Below are 21,885 nucleotides of genomic sequence, written 5' to 3'. Positions count from 1 at the left end.
GTGGAATGTGGGCATTGTAGATTTAGAAGCTTGAAAACATCAGTCTAGCTATCCTTCATGACTGATATTCCTAGGATGCCACAGAATACCCCATTTTCCAGGAATGTGTATCAAAGGAAAAGGAAGAATTCCTTCTCAGTTATCAAGAGGTGAAGAAAGAGGAAGAGTATTTTGTGCTCTCACATTAGGCCCATTTCTCTATCTCCTGAGCCCTGGTCTTTCCAAAGAAATAACTCCAACGTAAGTGAGCAGGGTGTTAACGGAGTCTGCTCCATACTAAAGGAGAAGCTGTGTGATTTTTCTTCTAGATCAGCAGCTCAGTAATGTAGGCCACAGGAGGACACTGTTGCAGGTTTGGAAGCACCAATCTAAATCAAGGCCAAAAGCAGTGTCCTGGTTCTGTCAAAGTCTTTTACTTACTATCAAGTTTTTCCTATTCCCAATCAGAATTTTAAAAAGATCAAATCCTGGAAAATGCTCCCAAGCTACAAATATTCTTCCTTAAATTACTGGGGTTTAACTTTGAATGTTTCTTTTGGATTATTTTGAAATGTTTGTTTTCAAGCACTTAAGAAGCACTTTACTAAAAGTAACATAAGTTTTTAAAGACAATGTCATTTAAAAGGGAATTTGAAAATATAGAAACCAAACCTTTTTATAACTATTTCTGGAGGGAAAAAAAAGAAAAAGTAGTTTTAGCTTTTCCTTTGCTGTGAAAAAAGTCTCAGCTTTACTGAGCTAATATTTTTCTGATGGAAACAACAGCATTCAATTGGCAAATTTCCTGGTCAGTGGTCTTTGCCTTCAGAAGCAGGCTGATGTGCATAGATCCTGCTACTAGTCCTTCTGAGGCTTGCTAAGATGTTGATGTTTGCAGCTGGACTTGTCACATTAGTATCAAAGAAGGAATAACGTTTGGTATTGAAAATGCCCCAGGTGGAACTTCAGTCCATTTAAAACAGGGGGGCTGAACACTATGAAGGGTGTCTCTCGGATGTCACTTGTAGACCAGCTGTTTTTTCTATGATTACTTTCAACTACATTTTGTTTAAAAGTCTCATAGAAAAATAGAAGTGCATGAATGGAAATAAAAAAATAAGGACATTTGTATGATTTTTATAAATAAACAGCACAGCAAGAATTAAATAGAACACAGACAAAGGCCATTTATACAGGCATGAACTATTACAGCTTGTTCTCCTCAAAGAGTATCTGTGCATAGACTGTCGTACTGGGAATGCCTTTGGCTTCCTGAATCGGCTTCATAAGTTCAAGTTCAGCGTATGTTAAATTCTCCTCTGCGATTTTTGGCTAGGAAACAGAACCAAGAAATTACAGTTATAATGTCGTTACCACTGAATATAAATATTCTATAGAATGGGCTACATTTCTTCTCTCACACATGCTAATTCTACTATGCAGTTAATCAGCACTAGATTTAGTTGATAGAGGATGAAATTAATATTAATAATAAGAAACAGGAAATAGTAGGATTTTCAGGTTAATTTCCAATTTCTCTTTGTTTCTCAAACACTGAACATTTTAATTGGTCAATTCAAATACTGCAAATTTGAAAGATGTATGTTAGCAAAATGTTCAGCCTCTTTAATCCTAAATTTCCCAATTTAATTTTAGTTCTTGTGGATTACACAATTTGAAATATATATGCCAGATTTGCTTCCCAGCTGTAAACATTGGACCAGTTACATCTCTAATCACAGCCACTCACAGTATCTCTCAATATGTTTCTTAACAGAACCAAAAACCATGTTAAAAGTATGCAGAAGGCAGCAAAAATGGATAGAATTGAGATACTGTCATTCCAATGGGATTTCACCACTTTTGCCGTGCTATAGATGAGTTCAGAGTTTAGAACAAAGGCCATACCACCAAAGCTGTCTGATGTACTACAGTGGTTGAGTTTTAGACTTAAAACTATAAAACTTAGCTAAGAGAGATGTTATCAAGACAATTTACTGAACAAATTTCATGTGGGTGACAGGAGAGCTTCCTACTGCTATTGGGGACTTCATCCAGACTCAGAGTGGTGGCTTAGAAGAGGAAAGTCTTGACTTGTGTTCCTTTGTGTGTGTTGGCTCATCAGCTGGGAGTGGGTTATTCATAACAAATTCACCTCAGAAAATGTAGCAACAAATAAAAGAGTTGCTGTGGAATTGTATGTGGGGCCCTAGTACTTGAAATAGATTTCAGTTCATCTGTAGAAGATTAAAGTCTGTGCTTCCTGAAGAAGTGTGAAGCGCTAAGGCCCTGTGCAAGTGAAGAACTGGAGAATTTGTTCTTTTATCTTTTCAGGTACTGTGTTCTACCTGAATATAACTGGTGTCCTCAAGTTTAAGCCTAAAAAGGACAATTAAAACAAAAAAAACCCATTTCAGCCATGCAAATTTTTGCAGTCACAAGACTATACCTCATAGAAAAGGTTGCATCTCTAAGACCAAGAAAGGCTTTGCCAGTTGTAAACTGAAAACTGACTCAAAGTTCATAAACCAAGATTTTCCATGCAGTATTTAAATGTTATAATGAAGAAATTGACAATATTTTCCAATGCCAAGAGTTTCCTTTATGTTTTATTTACTGCTATTTATTTCTTTCTGATTTAACATAAATGATTCCTGTTTCCTTGAAATGTGTTTGAATAAATATTATATTGTCTTCTGGCTAAAAAGATAAACATCTAATATCCTCTGAAATCAGTCCCTGTGCTCCCTTGCTTCCTGTCTTTTGCACTGCTCTGGAATCCTCTCATTTTGCCTTGACAGTTGCTCACACTCTGTATTTCAGATTGTTTCCCCCTGGGTGGATCAGTTTACACTTTTCCAGCATTAATTTAATCTTACTTCTTCTCTGTAGATCCAATCCTGAAATACTTTGTGCAGCTGCTGCTGCAAGTGGTGTCATTGAAGTCAGTTGATCTGTGCGTGTGAGTAAAGGCCATTTGCAGGCTGCCTGCAGGTCTGTAATCTTTGCGTTTGATTATTCACATGGTCTTTCCTCCCCCTCCTTGCATGGGTAGTCCTATTTGATCTCAGCTTCTAGTCCTCATTCACTATCAAATGCGCCACTGTTGACTACACAGAAAATTTCCTGCTTTCGTTGAATTCTCTTGTGTAATGATGTAAAAGGATGTCCTGTGGATCCCAGCCTGATCTTGTATGTAACAGAATTAGAATCACACATTTCTTTTCTTTGTTTGTGTATCAGGACTGAACTGAACCACAGTGTTAAAAAGACATCTGTCCTATCCTGGCTTTGGTGGCTTAAAGAGTTAGAAAATACTCTTGGTCAACTGCTTTGATACTTATCAATTATTATATTCCTCTCTTCCTTCTAGCCCAAGAGTATTAGCCTCAGTTTCTAGACGCTTGAGTTGTTTTTGCCTTTTCTGGTATGTTAAAGATTCCTTTTGAGATCTCAAAACTATATGTGCCCACCTATTCAATAGGTAGTACAGAGGCTAAATACAGGAGTTGAGGCTGGACATCACAATAACGTCAGCAAATGTTGAAGATTTTCTTCTTGGTGTATGATAGCTCATCTAGGCTCTATTTGAAGGTATTGGGAGTTTTGCTGCCAGCTTCAGTGGGTGTCACCTCAGACCCTCAATGCAGAATGATATAGTGCATGTGAAAAGCCTCCTAAAAATGAATCTGATAAAACTTTCAAACAAGCTGTTGGTCACTGCCAGAGTAAAACTCTACATTTCCTAGGACTGACCCAGTGCATCTTTTGAAGTAGAAATATTTTCATTGTTCTGTAGAAATCAGTTGCTCAGAGCAAGCTAAATCTGTATATACTTTCCCCTTTGCTGTTTAATTGTATTTCATGTTATGTTTCCATTTAGAAAATGCCGCATGTCCTAAAATAGCCACCCCAACACCCAGCTCATGTAAATTTTAGAACTAAGATTTATGAAATCATATTGTCCAGGTGTTTTATTATATTATCTCAAAATTGCATTGTTTTCCAGTGTAGATTATCTCTTTATTCTTACTTTATTCTATTATGTTTGGATATGAAAAATAACACTAGATTCCCCAAAACAAGTCATTGGGCAGTAGTGGCTGATGTGTTGCTTTCATACATTTTTATGATGTTCCTATAGTAAACATAATTTAATAAAGCCAAAACACACTAAATAAATAATTGCATCTAGAAAAGCAATAAAACCAAATAAAATTAGTACTTTCATAAGTGGAAAAGGTACTTCAATTACTGCTACAAGCAACAGCACACCATAAAATGTGTAGAATAATTTCCCTTATGCATATTTCTAGTATGTAATAATTTGATTGAAAATATGAGGAAACACACAGGAGGTTCAAAATTGTGAAGGGTATACAGTTTTCAGCAAAGGATGCGTAATAACAGTGCATGGAAGCCAACACTACTTTAAAGTACCTATGGTAGCCAGGGTTTTATTCCATATACTCTTCTGTACTTCATTTATCAACCACATGTTTAATTTAATTTTGCTGGTTTGTTTGTCCAAAAACAATTTTTTTTGAACGGGCAGGGAAAGAAAACTAATTCTACGATTTCATATCTCATTTGGATTGGATAGCGTTTTGGCAGTGTAAACCTGGAATCCTGCCACCACCTCCTTTTTGGAACAATAGCGTGACTTTAATAACTGATGTTATAGGTGGGACTGATACTAGGGCAGAAGAGGAAGAGACAGTGAATGACTGGCCATTCACCTCTCTCTTTCCATCCTGGCTCTTCACTTAGGAGGTCATTGGGATTTCTATGGCTACAACACCCTTTCCTGAAAAATTCCATTATTGTTCTAAAATAACATTGAAATGATTTCTTCAAATAGAATTCTATTCCAATGTGACATTTCTAGATACAGTCTTTATCTTGTATCTCTGTTTTCTCATCTTGGGATCACACACTTTGCACAAATACAAATTAGGAAGAGTCATCATTTTCCAGAGTATCTTCTGGCAAATGCAAAATGATCCCTCTTCCAGATTTCTTCCAGTTTAATTTTAGTTTATTCCAGTCACATGGGCAATTATTCGAACGAGTTCACTTATAGGAACATTTTTCTTAATAAACAATCTGCAAAGTCTATCATATGAGTATTTAAAGGAAACTAAAGTATGTGTATACATAGTTTTGTTTTTATTGAGTTTGTCCAGTATATAAACGTGTTAGAAATTACCTAGAAGGGATTTTTAATGAAAATTACACTGATTTTTGTCATGATTACCAGGAATAAATTTAACTTGTCTGGAAAAAAGAAATGATGTCAACTTGCACTTACAGATTGCTGCAATCTCATTGTTCCGTGACCACACCAGTTATCATGAAGATGACAAAATGAATGTAATTTTCTAATTTAAAAAAAAAAAATTTCCCCTGATTCTAGTTTACTATCAAAAATAAGCAGAAAAGGGCTCAATTCCCAGTTCACTTCAATCTTATATATTTTAGTGACTATTGCTGCAGACATTTGCCTTGGAATTCAGTGTCTGTATGATCGCATGTGATGTTTTTGTTTGGGATATGATGCAGAAGGATTTTAACACGGACCAGGGCAAGAAAACTGTTTATAGACCAAACTGAATTTTCACCTCTAAGTTCTCTGGATTTAACAAGCATATGTCCCAAGTTCCAGTCAGATCTTCATAATATTTTTAGTAATCCTAATTTCCTGCAGCAAGACTTGAAAATGAAACCCCAACCTCACTGGCATGCCCTGTGCTCGTGGGTGAATCTATTAGGTTAGCAAGGATAAAACCTTGCCAGTTATGCATATGTTTGCTGGTTTGATTGCCAATACATGGCAAATTGCCACCTATGGACTGGCCATGCTGTGCCGTTGGGTGCACATTGTGGTGCCAGGGGGATGCTGTAGGAAATGTAAATGGGAAAGGTACAGAGTCAAGAGGTGGTAGTGAGGTTTTTTTTGATCCAGTCTGTAGGAATTGCACTCCTTTCCAGGTTACTCCACAGCACAAAGAAAGCAGCCCTGCCCCAGTGTCATGAAGTAGCTCTTTCTTAGCAAGCACACGCTGGAACTACCATTTTTTTCTCTCCCTTTCTCTTGCCAAGGCCAAACTTGAATCTTTGTCCTTTTCCCTTTCATATTTGAGAAACATCCTGGTTTGTAGTCACACTCAGTAAAGAGCTCCACAGGAAAAATGCGGATACTGTCCACATGGCATGGCCCAGGAGCATCCTGTGTCCACGCCTGAGCAACTCAGTCAGAAAGTGTCTAGACAGGACTCTCCAGGCTGGCTGGATGGGCTTTGGCCACAGGGACAGATTGTTGCTTCTTTCTGCTTGAATGCCCAGATGGGAGGAAAGTGCATACTGCGTGCAGCCTAAGGAAAAGGGGCTAGCCCATCTTTTCCTCTGCATATCTTCTTTTCATAAGCATCCTTTTTTTGAAGCTGTGGGAGGGAATGGCATATGGCTGCCAGCTTGGCTATCACCAGAGGGTCAGTTATGGAGGTAAAGGCAAGAGTGTGCTGAAGTGAAGATTCAGTATGTTTGGTGGACAAGCTGCAACCCCCTTGTGTGGGCCACCGGGACAGGGGGAGACAGCACGTGCTAGCAGTGAGGTTAGGCAGGATTTTGCAAAGTTAATAGTGAGAAAACTCACTGTACACTGTAACTTCAGAGAGAAAAGGATTAGCCTTCGACAGTCCTTTTTTTTAATATACACTGGAAAAATCACTCTCTCTAGAATGTGTGGTCTTGTGCTGAAATCAGTAGTACTCCTCAGGGCCACAGATACACTTTATGCTCAAACCCTATGAACTTTGGTGGGATGGCTCCTTCATTAAGGTAGTAACTTAACTCAGGAGTCAGAAAGAGATCTTTTTTTTTTCTCTTTAGTACTTTGAGAGTTTACTAATGTCAGCGTCTTGATTGCAGGCAGAAATCCAGAGATTCCTCTGGAAGAGAGGAACTTCAAAAATTACTTCTGCAGACCTTCATGTAAATCTGAAGCTAGATCTGCAAGATGAGTTATCCCCTAGAAATGCAACTGTTGGCCAGTAAGAGTGCTGAAATATCAAGGGAGCTGTTGTCTTCGCAGTGCCAAAGCTGAGAAATAGGACATTGGGAAATATGGAGAGTAGGAAGTATGACTTTCAGTGGCACTATCAGTTAAAAAGGACAGGTTGTTTCCATTAAGATGCCTATTTTTCACTCCCTAGAGTAAAAAATACTTCCCAGACTCCCTGGAAACAATATTTACAACAATTTCTGAAGCCTCTTTCAGCATTGCATCTCAATTTTGCTATTGAATCCCACAGAGGTGATGATAACAAAGTCAGGGACAAAGATGATTTACTAAGTCCCATTGAATGATTTTATTTTAAAGAAACAGAATCCCACAAAAGTAGGGCAGGTAGTGACTCTAAGGGGTGAGTCATTCTGCCTTTCTTCATTAACAGAATTAACTATACCTGGCAGAGGTTTGTCCAGCCTGTTTTAACAGCTTTTGGGGAAGAGCATCATCACCTTTGCTAATGCTTTATTCCCTTTACAGTTACAGAATTATTCCTAGATTCTAAACCAACATTGCTGGAAATCAGGCTGATTTCTTCTTATCCTTCAAAAAGGCCCAAGGAAGTAATTAAAGGTTTTCAGTTCTCTGGTGACACTTCTATTACTCCAAATGTCTTATCACACAAAAATCATCTGCTGTGGGATTTTGTAAATACACAAGTCTCGGCACAATTCCAGCAAGAGATGTTATGTATTTATACAAACTGTTCCTTCTTGGGAGTAAGGATAGCAACCTGTGATCTGAATGGGAAAGCAGGCATAACTCAGTAGTTATGAGTATGTTGTGTTCTGAGTGTCAACCTGAATGTGTAAATGATATTAATGTTCCTATGGACACCTCACATCTTAAGGAGAGACTGCAAAAAAAAAAAAAAAAAAAAAAAAGGATTATTCATCTCACAGATAGAGAAATTATGTGGACTGGATAGAAATATTCAAGAATCACAGGGAGTCAAGGAAAAAAATGTTTACAACTCCTTTGTATATCACATGTACAATGTTACTTGAAGTCTGTGGAGATCAATAATACCTTAAGAAATTGGGAACTTAAATCATCACCCATTGTTATATGTTGTGGAGGAAACAACTCTTCTAACAGAGGGTGGCATAGCTTTTAATTTAAAATCATCCAGGAGAAAGGAAGACCTGATTGTTCCCAGATCCAGAATCCACAGATTACTGAACAGATGTATTTCACTTCCTTTTTCTTGCTCAAGGAAAGGGCCACTAGTACCTACAGGTTAAGAATAATGAGGAATCCCACTAGTTGCACAAAAAACCTGACTAGCCTACCTTACCTAGCTAGTTTGATGCATATGGTACTGTCCATATTGTCCAGTTGAAACCAGGACAGGTATAAGACTGGTTTAAATGACATAGTGCTTAATTGTAAAATGAAAAAGAAGACAGGGAAAAAAATCAGTTTTCCCATCAAGTACAATCTTGCAATGTGTAAATTTGCTCCCAGGTTGCAGTGAGGCTGAAGCTGCAGGACAGCAGGCTGGACCCCAGCTTAGAAGGCACAAATTTCCCAGCAATCAAAAACCAAAAGCAGCTCTTTACATTTCAGGGCTCTGACGTGGTAATCAGACTGCAGACAATTCACTCGCACATCTAGACCCCTCTCCCAAAAGGACTACAGCATCACTGGTTCTGATATACAGTGGATCTGGTTGGTTTGTTGTACAATGGGAAACGTACTCCTGAAACCTAAAAGTCAAAAGGATTTTTCAGGTGAAGGAAACTTAAGCTTCTGGGCAGCTTTAGGAGCACCTGTCTTCATTGCTTGATTCAGGAGTATACACCAATGTAGAACACTGAGCTAAATGTGTAATGCTGAAAGCTTGATTTTGCTGAGTATATGTGACTGATGAGACCAAGTCACAGCCTTCTCGGTTCCACAGGTGTCAAACCTATGTCAAGTTCCTGCTCAAAACAACACCCTTCTGCTTTGTGGACATGGTAGGAGCAGGGAAGCTGTCCTTTGAATGAATACTTGCAAATTCCAGACTTTCAGACATATTACTCACTACAGAGTAAGCACTTTCAGCACAGGGACTGTCCTGACCTGCACTGGCTGGCACTCAGCACATTGTCAGCACTTAGCCTAAAATGGTATATAAGGATGGGATTTTCAAAGCTGCAGAAAGAAACCTCTGCTTCCCATTTCTGTTACATCTGTTAAAACCTGGGAATCCAGATCTCTGAGCTGGCTTTGCAAATCTCAGCATAAAATATGTAAGTGGTGCCTAAAAAAGGCAGGCAGGTAGAATGCATGCCCAAGATTATGCTTTCACTCAAAGTTAACAAAATGAATTCCAGAAATTTCCCTCAGTCTTAGATAACCATAAGCCCTTCCTGTTTCTCAGGTAGCTTTTACATCATCATCATCATCATCATCAAAAGAAAATCTCTGCAATGGTGTGGTGCCAGGCCACCAGTGATCCAATCCATGCTGAGATAAGCAATGCTGTCTATGCTGTATGAGCTGAAGGTAGAAGGATGCTTCTCCTAAATAGCTCAGCTATGGTTACTGAAAGCACTCTGCTTCAGAAGTCACACAGGACCAATATGTATTCTGTGGTGGGGAACAAGAGAAGCCAGATACACTCTAGTAAAGAGGTTATTCAAGAGGTTAGTCAGTGTAGGAACAGCAGAAGCCAACTCTTATGTACTGTGTGCTTTACATGTACAATCTGTTTGAAGAACTAAGCCCAAGGGGATCATTTGTAATACAGGATATACCTACTTGATTTCAAAGTGGGATGATTATATGACTTAGCAGAGGCCACATAAGACAGCAGCAAAATCAGAAAGGTTCCCTATAGCCTGTCTTATCTGTGCAGGTATTCCTCCCCTTAAAATTTAGTGTGAAAATGATGAAGTCAACAAAAATTTTGCATAAGTAAAGATTGCAGGATTTGGTCTAACCTGAATTCACATCCTTCCCATTGGCTCTAGTGAATCGCACAGGAGCTCCTAAGCTTGGTGGTGCAAACCTTCATGAAAAGACACTGAAACCTTTTCATTTAGATGATGTTCTATAACTGGCACTCTTGGGCTACGACAACTAATCTCTAGGAAGCAATGAAAGACTTACCAGAAAATTTGGTTGAGGAAATATAAGATTTATCTCTACCAACTCAAAGGGCTAAGTACTTAAGGCTATAGCAGAACAGCCCTTAGAGAGCAGAATTTGTGGGTCCCCAGAATTTTGTTCTTCCTAATGACTCTCTGTACTTCTTGCATGCTATAAAAACCATCCCTTTTTGCATTTCAGCATCTCTATTTCCTTTGATCTGTACACATTTCTCATTGATGCTAATAGAGAATGACACTGATGGGGAATATTTTTGCAACAAGGGGAGCATAGAATTGTTATTCTGGCTAAAGCAAAAGCAATATGACTTAAGCAGAGTTTTTAAAAGGCTTTACTCAAGGCTGTGCAACTGAACACGATATTAGGCTTTCTCTCTCGTTTTTGTTTTGGGGTTTTTTTTGTTGTTGTTTTTTTTTTTTTTTAATTTTCATTGAGATTATGTCCATATTTTATCCAGGTTATTGTGTTCTTGTAAAATTATACTGCAACCCACTCTAGCATGTTAACAACAAAAGAAATTCTCTAGCTTATTATAAACATCGTTCAAGAAACCAGAAACACATGTCCTCTGGAAATAATTTTGCTGGTATTTAGGTTATTACAAAAAATTTCCCAAAACACTGGAATTATTTTGTAATGTTCCCTGATACTCTAGCTTGTTTGCTTAGGTTTTCTAGAATATTGTCCTGGTGCCCCGGTGTGGTACCTTCCTTGGATTGCACAGGGAAGCTGCAGAAGAAGTCCAGAAACTCAGCAATTTGAGTCTGTCTTTGAAGTGACGATTACCTAGTAACTATGTTCTATCAGTGAAAAAGGACCTAGTGCAGACACCAGCTGTGCAATAATTACAGTTGGAAAGAAAAAATTATTTTATCCTGCAGAGATTTGGCAGGATGATGATAATACTTTTTTGCCCCAAAGTAGACTGAAGATTTAAAATCCAAGAAATTTTTGAGAATTTAAAAAATGGGGAGGCAAGTTTGCTGAAAAGCAATAAAATGTTTCATTTAGATGAATTTGATATGTCTTTTTCTCTGTAATTATTACAATTTTGTATCTTTGTTGAAACTTCTTTTACTTCAATTAGTTTGATTTCCTCACCAAAAAATCATTTAAAAGCAGAAAAAATGGATTTTTTTTTTCTTCTTTCTGAGAATACTAAAACATAGAGGTTTAACCAACTGTTTTGTAAAGGGAGGCAATAGGAACAGAAATGGGAAACAGCTCTGGGGATTGTCCTGCCCAACTTCTGGATGTGCCTTAAAGACTGACTTGGGTTTAGTTTACTTTGTCCTTTATTGCACTTTATTGCTAGGTGAGTTTGGGTCTTGAAAATCCTTTGGATGGTATTTGTTGGATTACTTTTTGACTAAAAACTAACTCACATCCATAGATCGTGTGTTTTCTGCAGGCTGTGATGTCTCTCCAGGTGCACTCTGAGGTGAAAAATGAAAGGGAAAAGAGTAACATATGGAAACGGCTGCCAGACTCAAGTCCAACAGCAAGGCATTAAAACCGAGTCTGCTGGCTGCACGTAGCATGTGGCTCCTCAGTCACGCTAGGGAAGACAAAGCTGATTCTATTGTTTGAAAAGGCTTATTCCTGCTCACCTCCAAAGAGTTTGAACCTTGACTGGGGTTGTGTAGCAGGAAGGGAAAAGCCAACAGCTATTTGTGGCCCATATCCTTGGATTTATTCCAGAAAGAAAAAGCATCTGGAAACAGATTTACCTCAAGTTCAGCATGTGTTGAAGTGCTTTATTGACCTGCAGGAAGCGTCTGAGTGCTTTAACTATGAGAGCTTTTCCTAGGAGGGCTGAAGACTAACTGATTTCTGATGTAGCTGTGTGTCTGGGCGCAGTGATTAATGCAGTGTGCACGCAGCAAAGGGTGGCTGTCATACCCTGATGCCAAGTGCTTTCATCTGTGTCTTTGGCCTCTTAGCATAGCATTGGCCTGACACAATTACCTACATGGATGTAAGCTTTTTTTCATGGACTTTTAAAACTCTGTCTTTTCCTCTACTGAAACCTGACCTGTATGAGCAGAGCCTGGCCAAGGTGCAATCCCTGCAGGATCAGCAGAGGAGAGGTGAGCTCCATACCCAAGGAGCAATAAAGCCTAAGATTTTTAGCTGAGCTGTTCTGAAGTCACCTCGCGTTATGCCCAGGTATCCTGGGTTGTACCCTGACCATGCTTAGAAGGGCAGAGGTTCTTTCCTGACAATTGGTGGGAAGGTTCCCAATTCTAACCCTCATCTGAAAGTGAAACCATCACAGAGGTGTTTGGGTTATTCACATAGCCTAACTTTAGGCACCCACCTTCACCTAAGTTAGGGAGTTAGTCACTCTGGGCTCTCTCTATTGCCAGAAAAGTGAGAAAGGATCCCCAAAAGGCAATTCAAAGCATCTAGTCTGAATTGGTAGGAGGATCAGGCTCCCAATCTAACTCATCTCGCTTTCTATTGACTATATAGGGACCCTAGCAGACCACCCTGTTTATATAGCCAGCTGAAGTTAGCTGGTATAAAACTCTGTCTCTATTACCCTTGGTACTGTTTTGTTACTAAAGCAGAGAAACATCTTTCCACCTATTTGATTTGTCCGGCATGTATCTGCAGGGTTTTTGTTTCAAACAGAAACTCATATCCAACAGAAACTGTCATATGAGGGGTTTTTTTTTTTTCCCTTAATATGATCTATATACATACATCTTATTCCTGCAATTCAGTTATTCCTGACTTACACCACTGTAGGGCAGAATCAGGCTCCCCATTTCTGACTTGAAGTCTCAAAAGCCATGTGACCAGTATGGTTGTGATTCTGTCAGTAACTGGTATTTTTTCCAAAGCACCAGCTGCCAGAAGCATGTGAGAATCAATAGCAGGTTTCATTTAAGAACAGGCTAAATTTGTAGACACGATGCCTGCTAGAAAGCTGGAAAACATGATCCAGTGTAACCTAATGCTCAAAATGAAAAGAGCCAAGATAATTCATCACTTGAAAAAGTATTACTTAAAAAAAAGGACTTGTATGATTTTTAAACCAATGTATAGTTTCTGAACCTAGAGTTCTGGTTACAGAACGTTGTATCTGGTACAGCAATTGTATTGGGAGAGGAGAATATGGAGAAAATAATGTCAGAGAAAATTACTTACCAGGATCAATTTTCTTTGAGGTTTCAAGAGCTTGGGCTTAGGAAAATTATTGGCTATTGGAGCTACAGAAATAAATATTAAGGGATCATTTCATATTATCATCATTCACCGTCACTTTTAGTATATGCATTAGCAATTTATAAATTGTTTATAAATTACAGATTAATAGCAGATTAGGAGCAAATACATGTACTTATACCAGAATTTAACTGTATTTCATGTAACATATTTTGCAATGAAACATAGGGCTTATGAATGAGAAAAATTCATAAGATTAAAGAATCTGATATGCAAAACATGCTGTTTGTGTGCAGAAGCCAGAGCAAATGTACCCTTTCAGAACTGATCACTTGTGATTCAACCCACAGTAAGGTCCTTTCCCTCCTCTCTCCCAGTGGCTCAGCACTGGCAGTAGCACTCAGAAAATAAGCCCAAGAGTTTGTGAGACTGACCCCAGAGGCAATTGCAAATGCTCTTTGAAAGTGAGGTCCCCAAGAGGTTGATCTTTATCTGCTCAGCTAGCTTGACTTCTCAAGTGCACCTGCAATTTTAAGAGTGCAATGTGCTGGATTCCCTCAGTCTATGCCCAACATGAAATTTCATCCTGCCTGATTTTAATCTTCTCTTTAAACAGGGTGAATATTGCTACAGAGGTTCCTCTCTCTACTCTGATTAGTGGGAGCCGAGACCTCTTGCTTGGACTTGGTGACTAGCTTTGCAATAGCCAAAGCTGCAGGGAGGTGAGAGCCTGCTCACAGCAGCAGGCACGGGCCATTTCTTCCCCCACCGATGGGAGTGAGCACAGGTCACCTCACAGGCAGAGTCAGTGGCAGAGTGCAGGAGTCCTGACATCCCGCACTCTGTTGTCCCTCCATGGCTGTGCTCAGGATTTGAAATACGTCTGCATCTCTGTTTTCATACCTTTTGCTGGGATGGCTGGTGGCTGCTCCAGTTTCTCTTTCTCTTTCTTTTTCTTTACCTTCTTGGGCTGTAGAGGGGACATGCTTGTCACACTGGTAACTGTCTCCCCAGAGCTGCAAAGCAGAGACCCATATGTGAGGGCAAAATGAAGGCAATGGAGGGAAAGACAGTTTGTCCCAGTGAGTTCATGCAAACACATTACCTTCTACTTGTGAGAGTCCCTGCCCAACAACTTGGATTTTGACCTGAGGATATACTGAAAAAACTCTTACAGGGGTTGAAATGCTCTGGGTCTTGCATTTTTTCAGCCGTAGAGCCTGGCTGAGAAACTCAGGAGTCTTATCTGTCCTGGTGCAGAAAATGCAAAGTGTCAGTTTAAACAAGACTCATTTCATAGCTTCTATTCCTTAAGGACATGTATGACCCCACTGCTGCACCCAGGATGAGCTTGTACCCGTATGTCCTGGAGGACCAGAGGCACAGACGGGTTAGGTGACTTGCGTAAGCTCACACAGAAAGCATACGGCAAAGCAAAATCTTTGATGCGACTTCTGGGCTAAGACTGGCTGAGCGGCCAGCAGGCCAGGAGGATGTGCACCATGTCTTCAGACAGCTCACAAACCCACATTTGAAAAAACTAGCTTCTTAAAAGAGGCCAGTGTGCTCAGTACGTATAAAATGGAGAAACCATGCCCCTGTCTCTAAACTTGGGCATTCTCCAGTATATCTGTGCTCAAAAAGCACTAGCAGGTATGAGGGAAGAGTACAGGCTACATTGTAAACAGACTCCAATCCAAGAAAGCTTCTGTGTTTGGACTATTATGGATTAACATCGTCTAAGTCTGGGGTTTTTACCCTTAGCATCTCCCAAAGCCTGAGGTTGTAAATCCTGCTTTGAAACATAGAATGGTTTGAGTTGGAAGGGACCTTAAAGATCACCTAGTTCCAACCCCACTGCCATGGGCAGGGACACCTTCCGCTAAACCAGGTTGCTCAAAGCCCCATCCGACCTGGCCTTGAACGCTTCCAGGGACGGGGCATTTACAACCTCTCTGGGCAACCTGTTCCAGTGCCTCACCACCCTCATAGTGAAGAATTTCTTCCTTACCTCTAATCTAAATCTACCCTCTTTCAGTTTAAAGCCATTACCCCTTGTCCTATCACTACAGGCCCTACTAAAAAGTCCCTCTCCAGCTTTCTTGTAGGCCCCCTTTAGATACTGGAAGGCTGCTATAAGTTGTCCCTGGAGCCTTCTCTTCTCCAGGCTGAACAACCCCAACTCTCTCAGCCTGTTTTCACAGGAAAAGTGCTCCAGCCCCTTAATCATCTTCATGGCCCTCCTCCGGACTTGCTCCAACAGATCCACGTCCTTCTTATGTTGGGGGCCCCAGAGCTGAACACAGTACTCCAGGTGGGGTCTCACCAGAGTGGAATGGAGGGGGAGAAGCACCTCCCTCGACCTGCTGGTCACACTTCTTTTGACACTGCCCAGAATTCGATTGTCTTTCTGGGCTGTGAGCGCACATTGCTGGCTCATATTGAGTTTTTCATCCATTAATAACCCCAAGTCCTTCTCCACAGGGCTGCTCTCAACCCACTCATCACCCAGCCTGTATTTGTGCTTGGGATTGCCCCGACCCATGTGCAGGACCTTGCACTTGGCCTTGTTGAACTTCATGAGGTTCGCACAGGCCCTCCTCTCAAGCCTGTCAAGGTCCCTTTGGATGGCATCCCTTCCCTTCAGCATGTCAACAGCACCACACAGCTTGGTGTTGTCAGCAGACTTGCTGAGGGTGCACTCAATTCCACTATCCATGTCGCCAACAAAGATGTTAAACGAGGGCTTGGATACGCAGTCATGTTGCAGCGATTGTCACCGTGTGTTAGCTGAGCTGTGGTAAGTGACTGTGCAAGTGCTCCTAGCTTGCAACTAACGTGAAATGAAATTGCATTGACTTAACCGGTAATGAAAGAAATCTTAACTTACAGCTGGGGTGGGAGGAGAGTGTTATAGCAGTTAGTTATGATGACTATGGTGGTGGAGGTGACTTGGTAAGCGGCTGTTGCTCAGATGCATCTGACCATGGGCTCAGCCTGGGAAAGATTAACGCAGTACGGTTGTGGGGACCTTTCTGTTCTGTGCTGGTGAGTTACACCACACAATGGGATCCCACCAGGGTCTCCACAGTCATTACACTGACAACACTGGTTTCACTGGATTTTAAATCATTTGTCACAAGTTCCTGCTCCTCTCCAGGTTCTTTTGCATAATGAAATATTCTCTTTATATTAATAGAATAAAATATTCAAACTGGGCCGAAAATTAAGATGTCTCAGCTATTGCTCACACAAGAATAACAAAATAACAGACATTATCATTTTACACAGCTGTAAATCCAAATGAATGTCACTACCATTGGTAAAATCACTCTGGATTTACACTTGCGTAGATTACAAAAAGACTCTGGTTTGCTGGTTTTCCTGAGTTTTGTTCCGTGTACTCAGTCCAAAACATAGGTTTGCAGCCAAACTTTTTTTAAAGTGTTTAAAAGGTAAAATATTTTCATGATTTGTAAATAAATCACATCAATTATGTAAACTGAGGGTTGCATTAAAATAATCTCAAAGTCTGCCTGCACTATTGTGAACCTATCCCACAACAACCATTTGTTTCTATATTAAAATCAAAACATGAAATGGTTTAAAACCAGCAGGAAATGAAACTGTCCTGCCTGGCTCCATTGTCCAAACACAGCAAACTGCAAAGAACAAAGAATAGCAAAAAGGGGATGAGAATGATTTTTTTAAATGTTTTTGGTTTTAATAATCCAAGGTCATTACGGCAGATGTGTAGCTTAAAGTTGCTATTATTCTGATATAGCTACTTTAAGCACAATACATGAAAAGGCTTAGTGTCAATTCATTGCCTTAGTTGTTATTCTTGCTTTGCTACTGAAAAAGTGAAGCTACAGAGAAATGTATTTGTGGCTTACGCTTTTCTTTTAAATGCCAGGGCCATACAGGGTTAACTAATTCTGGGAGATACAATAACTGTACTTGCTGCCTTAGAACTGAGCTCCTCAAACCAAACAAGGAGGCTCAGAAAAGACTCCTTGGCTCCAAAACACTGCCTCTTTGTGAGCTTGTCTTGTTCTATGTCTAAAAGGAAAGTTAGTTTTTTATCTCCAGCTCCTCCTCCAGCCTCCTGGCTTCTATTTCAACAGTGTCAGATTGTGCATTTCTTGAAGAATCTAATGAGGTTTTAGAGAGTAAGAAAAATACAGGAGTTTGGGGGAAAAACCTGTGGAAGATGTCTAACAATCATGGCACTAGGACAGCATTTTCCTTGGAGGTCATGGCTGTCCCAAGAGCTGGAAAACTACTACAATTTTGTCTTTACTATCCTTACTAGAGTCAAGGATGTGGGACTTTTCCTGTTGTCATCTAAGTCAGTTATTTCCCACTGTCAAAGATCTGCAGTGGGATGACAAAAAATTCACTTGAGTGAACTGGGAGCTGCTTTGGTATTTTCCAAATAGGGGAGCTGTGTGAAAAGGTGCCAGGGATGGACTGGGTGCTTGGTTCTGGTTCAGTCTGGCCGAATTTGCTCCTACGATGTTAGACTGGTACTGTGGAACCAAGGTGTCGAGACGGACAGCGTTCTGAGGTGAACAATTTTTTCACCTCAAATTATTTGTCTCCAGAAGAGCAGTCACTTTAAGGACTGGAGCATTCAGGCCAAAACAAATATAAAAGACAGAAAAAAATAATTCCTATTTTCAAAGCTACACCTCCTGGGGTTTTCTGGATCTGAAAACTGACAAAATTATTTAATAACAAGGAAGATAATAAGAAGGAGCGTATTTAAAGAAAAGAAAACCTCATAAAATGGAATTAGGTGGTTTGGAAAACCCAAAATAACTGTACTTTTTATTTAGGTATTTATTTTTAAAATGTGGGAAAGAAACGGGGTTTGGTTAACTCATTTTTTTTTTCCTTAATTTGTTATTGGTCAAGTAGCAAACCAAAACCTAAACATTTACTTTGTTGTACTCAGGAAATCTGGATTTAATTTTCTTTTCTACCAAGGCCATTTTGTGAGACCGGGGGCAAATCACTTAGCCCTTTGTGCTTCAGATTCCAATTAAGTAAAAACATCATTATGATGTCAAGACATAAAATACTTTAAGATGCTTAGGTATTACTGCAGTGGGAGTACAGACACTTCTTAGACACCGAACTATTAATGTAATTTTGAAACTGGTTTCTGCTCTGAGTTTGAAATATCACTGGGGGAGTTGGAGCTGAGCCTTTCTAATCAAGACTGAATTTTGCACAGCGTAGTCATTTGACTGGTAGGAATCTCATGCAAATTAGTTCATCAGTTTGGCCTAATGGATATTTAGACACTGGGTTTGGGTCTAAATGTGTTGAATTAAGTTCCAAGACAAGGAATGCGCAGGTGAAGAGAAATGAATTCAAAGGAATTAACCGTTTGTGTTTTGAGCAGAGGGTGGAAAATAAATGGTACCAAGTGTGAAGCATAACAAAAATGATGATACTGGTAACACTTTCATAGATATTTGATTTTAAAGCCCTGAAGTCAATGTGCTTTAGACATGCATTTGTGGAATCGGGGCTTTCACTAGCATATCTTGTCACACTGAAATATATGAAACCATATTTTTATCCGTACAGAGTCACGCATTTCTCTCGCTTCCGGAGATTGCATTTTACAGTGAAGAAATCATGCTGGCTTGTTTTCCCTCTACTATTCAGCCTCCTAAGTTTAGTGTTTGCAGTAATATCACTACCACATCATCTATTCCCAAAGAGGCAGATTCTGTAGTACGAGTCTTTTTATCTGACTGCCATGTTCCATTTTTTCAGTCATCTTTTCAGTCTGGTCTCATTTTTCTCCTCTTTTTGTGTTCTCTACCAATCTACTTTGATTTCCTCCTCCTCCCCCTTCTTTTTTTGCTTTTGTAATTCCAACTTTGTCCCAGCAGCTAATAAAGAAGGGGGAAGAGAAAGCATCCAGGGAAAAATGAAAACTGCTGAGCTGTGTCTATAAATTTTTGGTGTGGTGCAATGGCTGGTCAGGGTCACAGAACAAAGATCTTTCCATGAATAATGGAAGTTTCAGTTTGTACTGGCCCCTCCTGAACTCTCTGTTGCTTTGTTGCAACTTCAGTTACATGCGAGTGTCAGTTAGATTGAACACAGTGATAATCCCATGGGAATGCACTAAAAATTACACTATTTGAGGATCTAGGGTATGCTATACTTGGCTTTGAGTCTCATAGTATCTAAAAAGATACTATGAGAAATAGTATCTGTGATACCGGATTCAAATTACAAGGCTAGAAACATATGTTTTATGTCATTGAAAACTGGGAAACAGCTGTTCTATGTTGTTATGAGGCATCTCTCTCTAATATTTTTTGTTTGTAAAATACTTCTATCATCTTTTTTTTACTGCAGTTCCAGCACAATTTATATCTCAGGAAAATCATATGATGGAAATCAGTTTTATAGCACCACACAATCAAAAACTTTTGGCAGTCAGTGGTATTTAAAGGGACAGTGAATAATGACTGCAGCAGAAGTAGGATTTTTCCCATCACTTGGAGTCTTCAGCTGGAAATAGACTGTGGGCCTTGAAAATCTGCTTTTGAGCCCCACTCCCTGTTCCTGCAGGCGGGAATTACTGGGTAACATTGTGTTTTGTTCTATGTACCTGGATGGTTTAAGTCATTACCATCTGGTGAGGTATTGGGAAACCCTAGAAAGCCACACAGGATGAAAGCAGGCTTCTCCAGAAAACAATTCGGAGTCTCAAGGAGAGGCTTGTCACTGAAGCACCTGCAGGACCTGCAGCTACATAGCCCAGGTAGATCTCCCTTATCACGCACAGCAGATATTGGCTTGCAGGCATGTTCATGAGTCATGGACCTGGGACATTTTAACCTCCTGTAGGCATTTTGGAAAACATTACTCATCTTCTTCAGCACACATAACAAAACAAAACCAGAACTGGTGCCTTGGGTTATAGTCAAGAGAAGTGTAATCTCCTACCTGTTCTGGGGGCATTTCACCAGGTAATGTTTCACTGTTAAAGAAACAAAAAAACAGAAAGAAAATGTGGCTTCACACCAACACAGTTTATGAGTTACAAATGGTCAATGCAGCTAGACCTGTGTTGCTGAGACTTTGGAGTTGCCAGATTGTTACACTGGGAGAGCTGCTAATCATCACAGTACATTATATTGTGCATTAAAATGTAGCCTGACTCAAAGACATAGCTGGGCTTCGGAGAGGGGAACGTATCAACCACCACCAAAAATCTGCTGTGGAAGTGCTGGGCAACACACATTCCAGCAGTCAGCCCAGCCAAAAGACAGCTTGCTAAGGAAAAGCACAGCAGGCCAGTAATTTTACTTTGAAGACTTTTATTTCCCTTGTGGTGCCTCTATTTATTTCCAGAAGCCTGAAATAAACCATTCACCCACAGGAGCCACTGCTGTTCCTAATGTAAGATAGATTGTGGCCTCAGGCATAAAGCGATTCCCTCCTGGGATGGGATCAGAAGTCCAGTCCAGCCACTATCCTGTCTCTGACAGCTGTATGTGTGAGCTGTATAAATCCTTCTGCTTCATATTCCTTTGAACCAGTAGTCCTGAGCAAGGACAGCTCCCCTCCCCTGCAGTCTTTTAGGAGCCAGGGTTATTAAGATGCTCTTTTGTGGCTTAGTGGCTTCTGTGCTCTGCCCAAGCTGTGCTGAGGGTGGAGACGTGCAGGCAGGAGGAGAGGCTCTGGCTGTTCTGGTCGACCTACTGCCAACTTATTTCTCAGAAGGAAAAGAGGGTGCATCCCTGGGCCATGATGTGAAGTTCAATACAACATAGGCACCTCCCTCCCTTCATGTTCTCCGTTCTTTAAAAGGCCATGAAAACCAGACAACAGTGCACTTACATGATTATGCCCCTCTCTACAGGAAAGCTTTCATACTTGGTCTTATCCAAATTCTCCCATTCTAAGGAAGCTACACAGCTCCTGGTGGGGGGTACATTTTAGTCCTAAGGAAATGGGAGCTGAGAGTGCTAGGAACTGGGGCCAACACAGGGGCTGTGTCTAAGCCAGCCAAGGCAGCGCTTCCATCTATCTGTCTGGCCTTTTTTAGATGTACAGGAGAACAGTAGGCCTGGGCCCCTGACCTGGTCTCAGGGGGAAGAGCAGAGCCAGGCTTCTCTTGGAGGGCCTCTGAGGAAGATGATGCGGCAACCACCTCACTGAAGGTGGAAGAAGGCTGTGCCTGGTGTCTGCCTGGAGGCTGGGGGTGATGCAGAGGGAGGTTTGCTGTCCCTCTCTTTCCTCCTTTTCTCAAGGAAGGATGGACTTCCTGATTTCACTGCAGGCTCTTTTCACATGAATACTAGCACCTGCCTAGTCCAGCCCAGGATGGAGGTACAGAGTGCCGAGGGTGGAGGGGAGGTAAGATAATACTTTTTGAGGTGCGATGCCTTATTCTAACAGTCTGAATGAGAGAGCACTGCTGCTGGCTGACAGGCTGGGTATCTTGTGGTCAGACCCTAACCCCTGGAACGTGCCTCTGGAGGGGGCAGAGGAGTGTTATGGGAGGAGGGGGCTCTTTGTGCCCC

The 21,885-nt window shown here is 40.6% G+C and overlaps 1 protein-coding gene across 2 annotated transcripts in view; it reads right to left on the bottom strand.

Moving 5' to 3' along the window:
- Positions 1 to 21,885, bottom strand: part of LOC115348064 (V-set and transmembrane domain-containing protein 4-like) — a 95,095-nt gene that overhangs the window by 55,126 nt on the left and 18,084 nt on the right. The window contains exons 5-8 of one of the 2 annotated variants that reach the window (XM_030030032.1): positions 20,303 to 20,336; positions 14,225 to 14,337; positions 13,304 to 13,365; positions 13 to 1,311 (exon numbers count right to left, since the gene is read on the bottom strand). In XM_030030032.1, coding sequence (XP_029885892.1) covers positions 1,186 to 1,311; positions 13,304 to 13,365; positions 14,225 to 14,337; positions 20,303 to 20,336 — 335 coding nt within the window. In that variant the 3' untranslated portion in view covers positions 13 to 1,185. Of the gene's footprint in view, positions 1 to 12; positions 1,312 to 13,303; positions 13,366 to 14,224; positions 14,338 to 20,302; positions 20,337 to 21,885 lie in introns of those variants that run through there. The other variant, XM_030030031.1, reaches the window with a different exon arrangement.

This window comes from Aquila chrysaetos, chromosome 11, assembly GCF_900496995.4.
Source record: "Aquila chrysaetos chrysaetos chromosome 11, bAquChr1.4, whole genome shotgun sequence".
Lineage (NCBI taxonomy): Eukaryota > Metazoa > Chordata > Aves > Accipitriformes > Accipitridae > Aquila > Aquila chrysaetos.
This window is presented reverse-complemented; position numbering and strand designations above follow the sequence as displayed.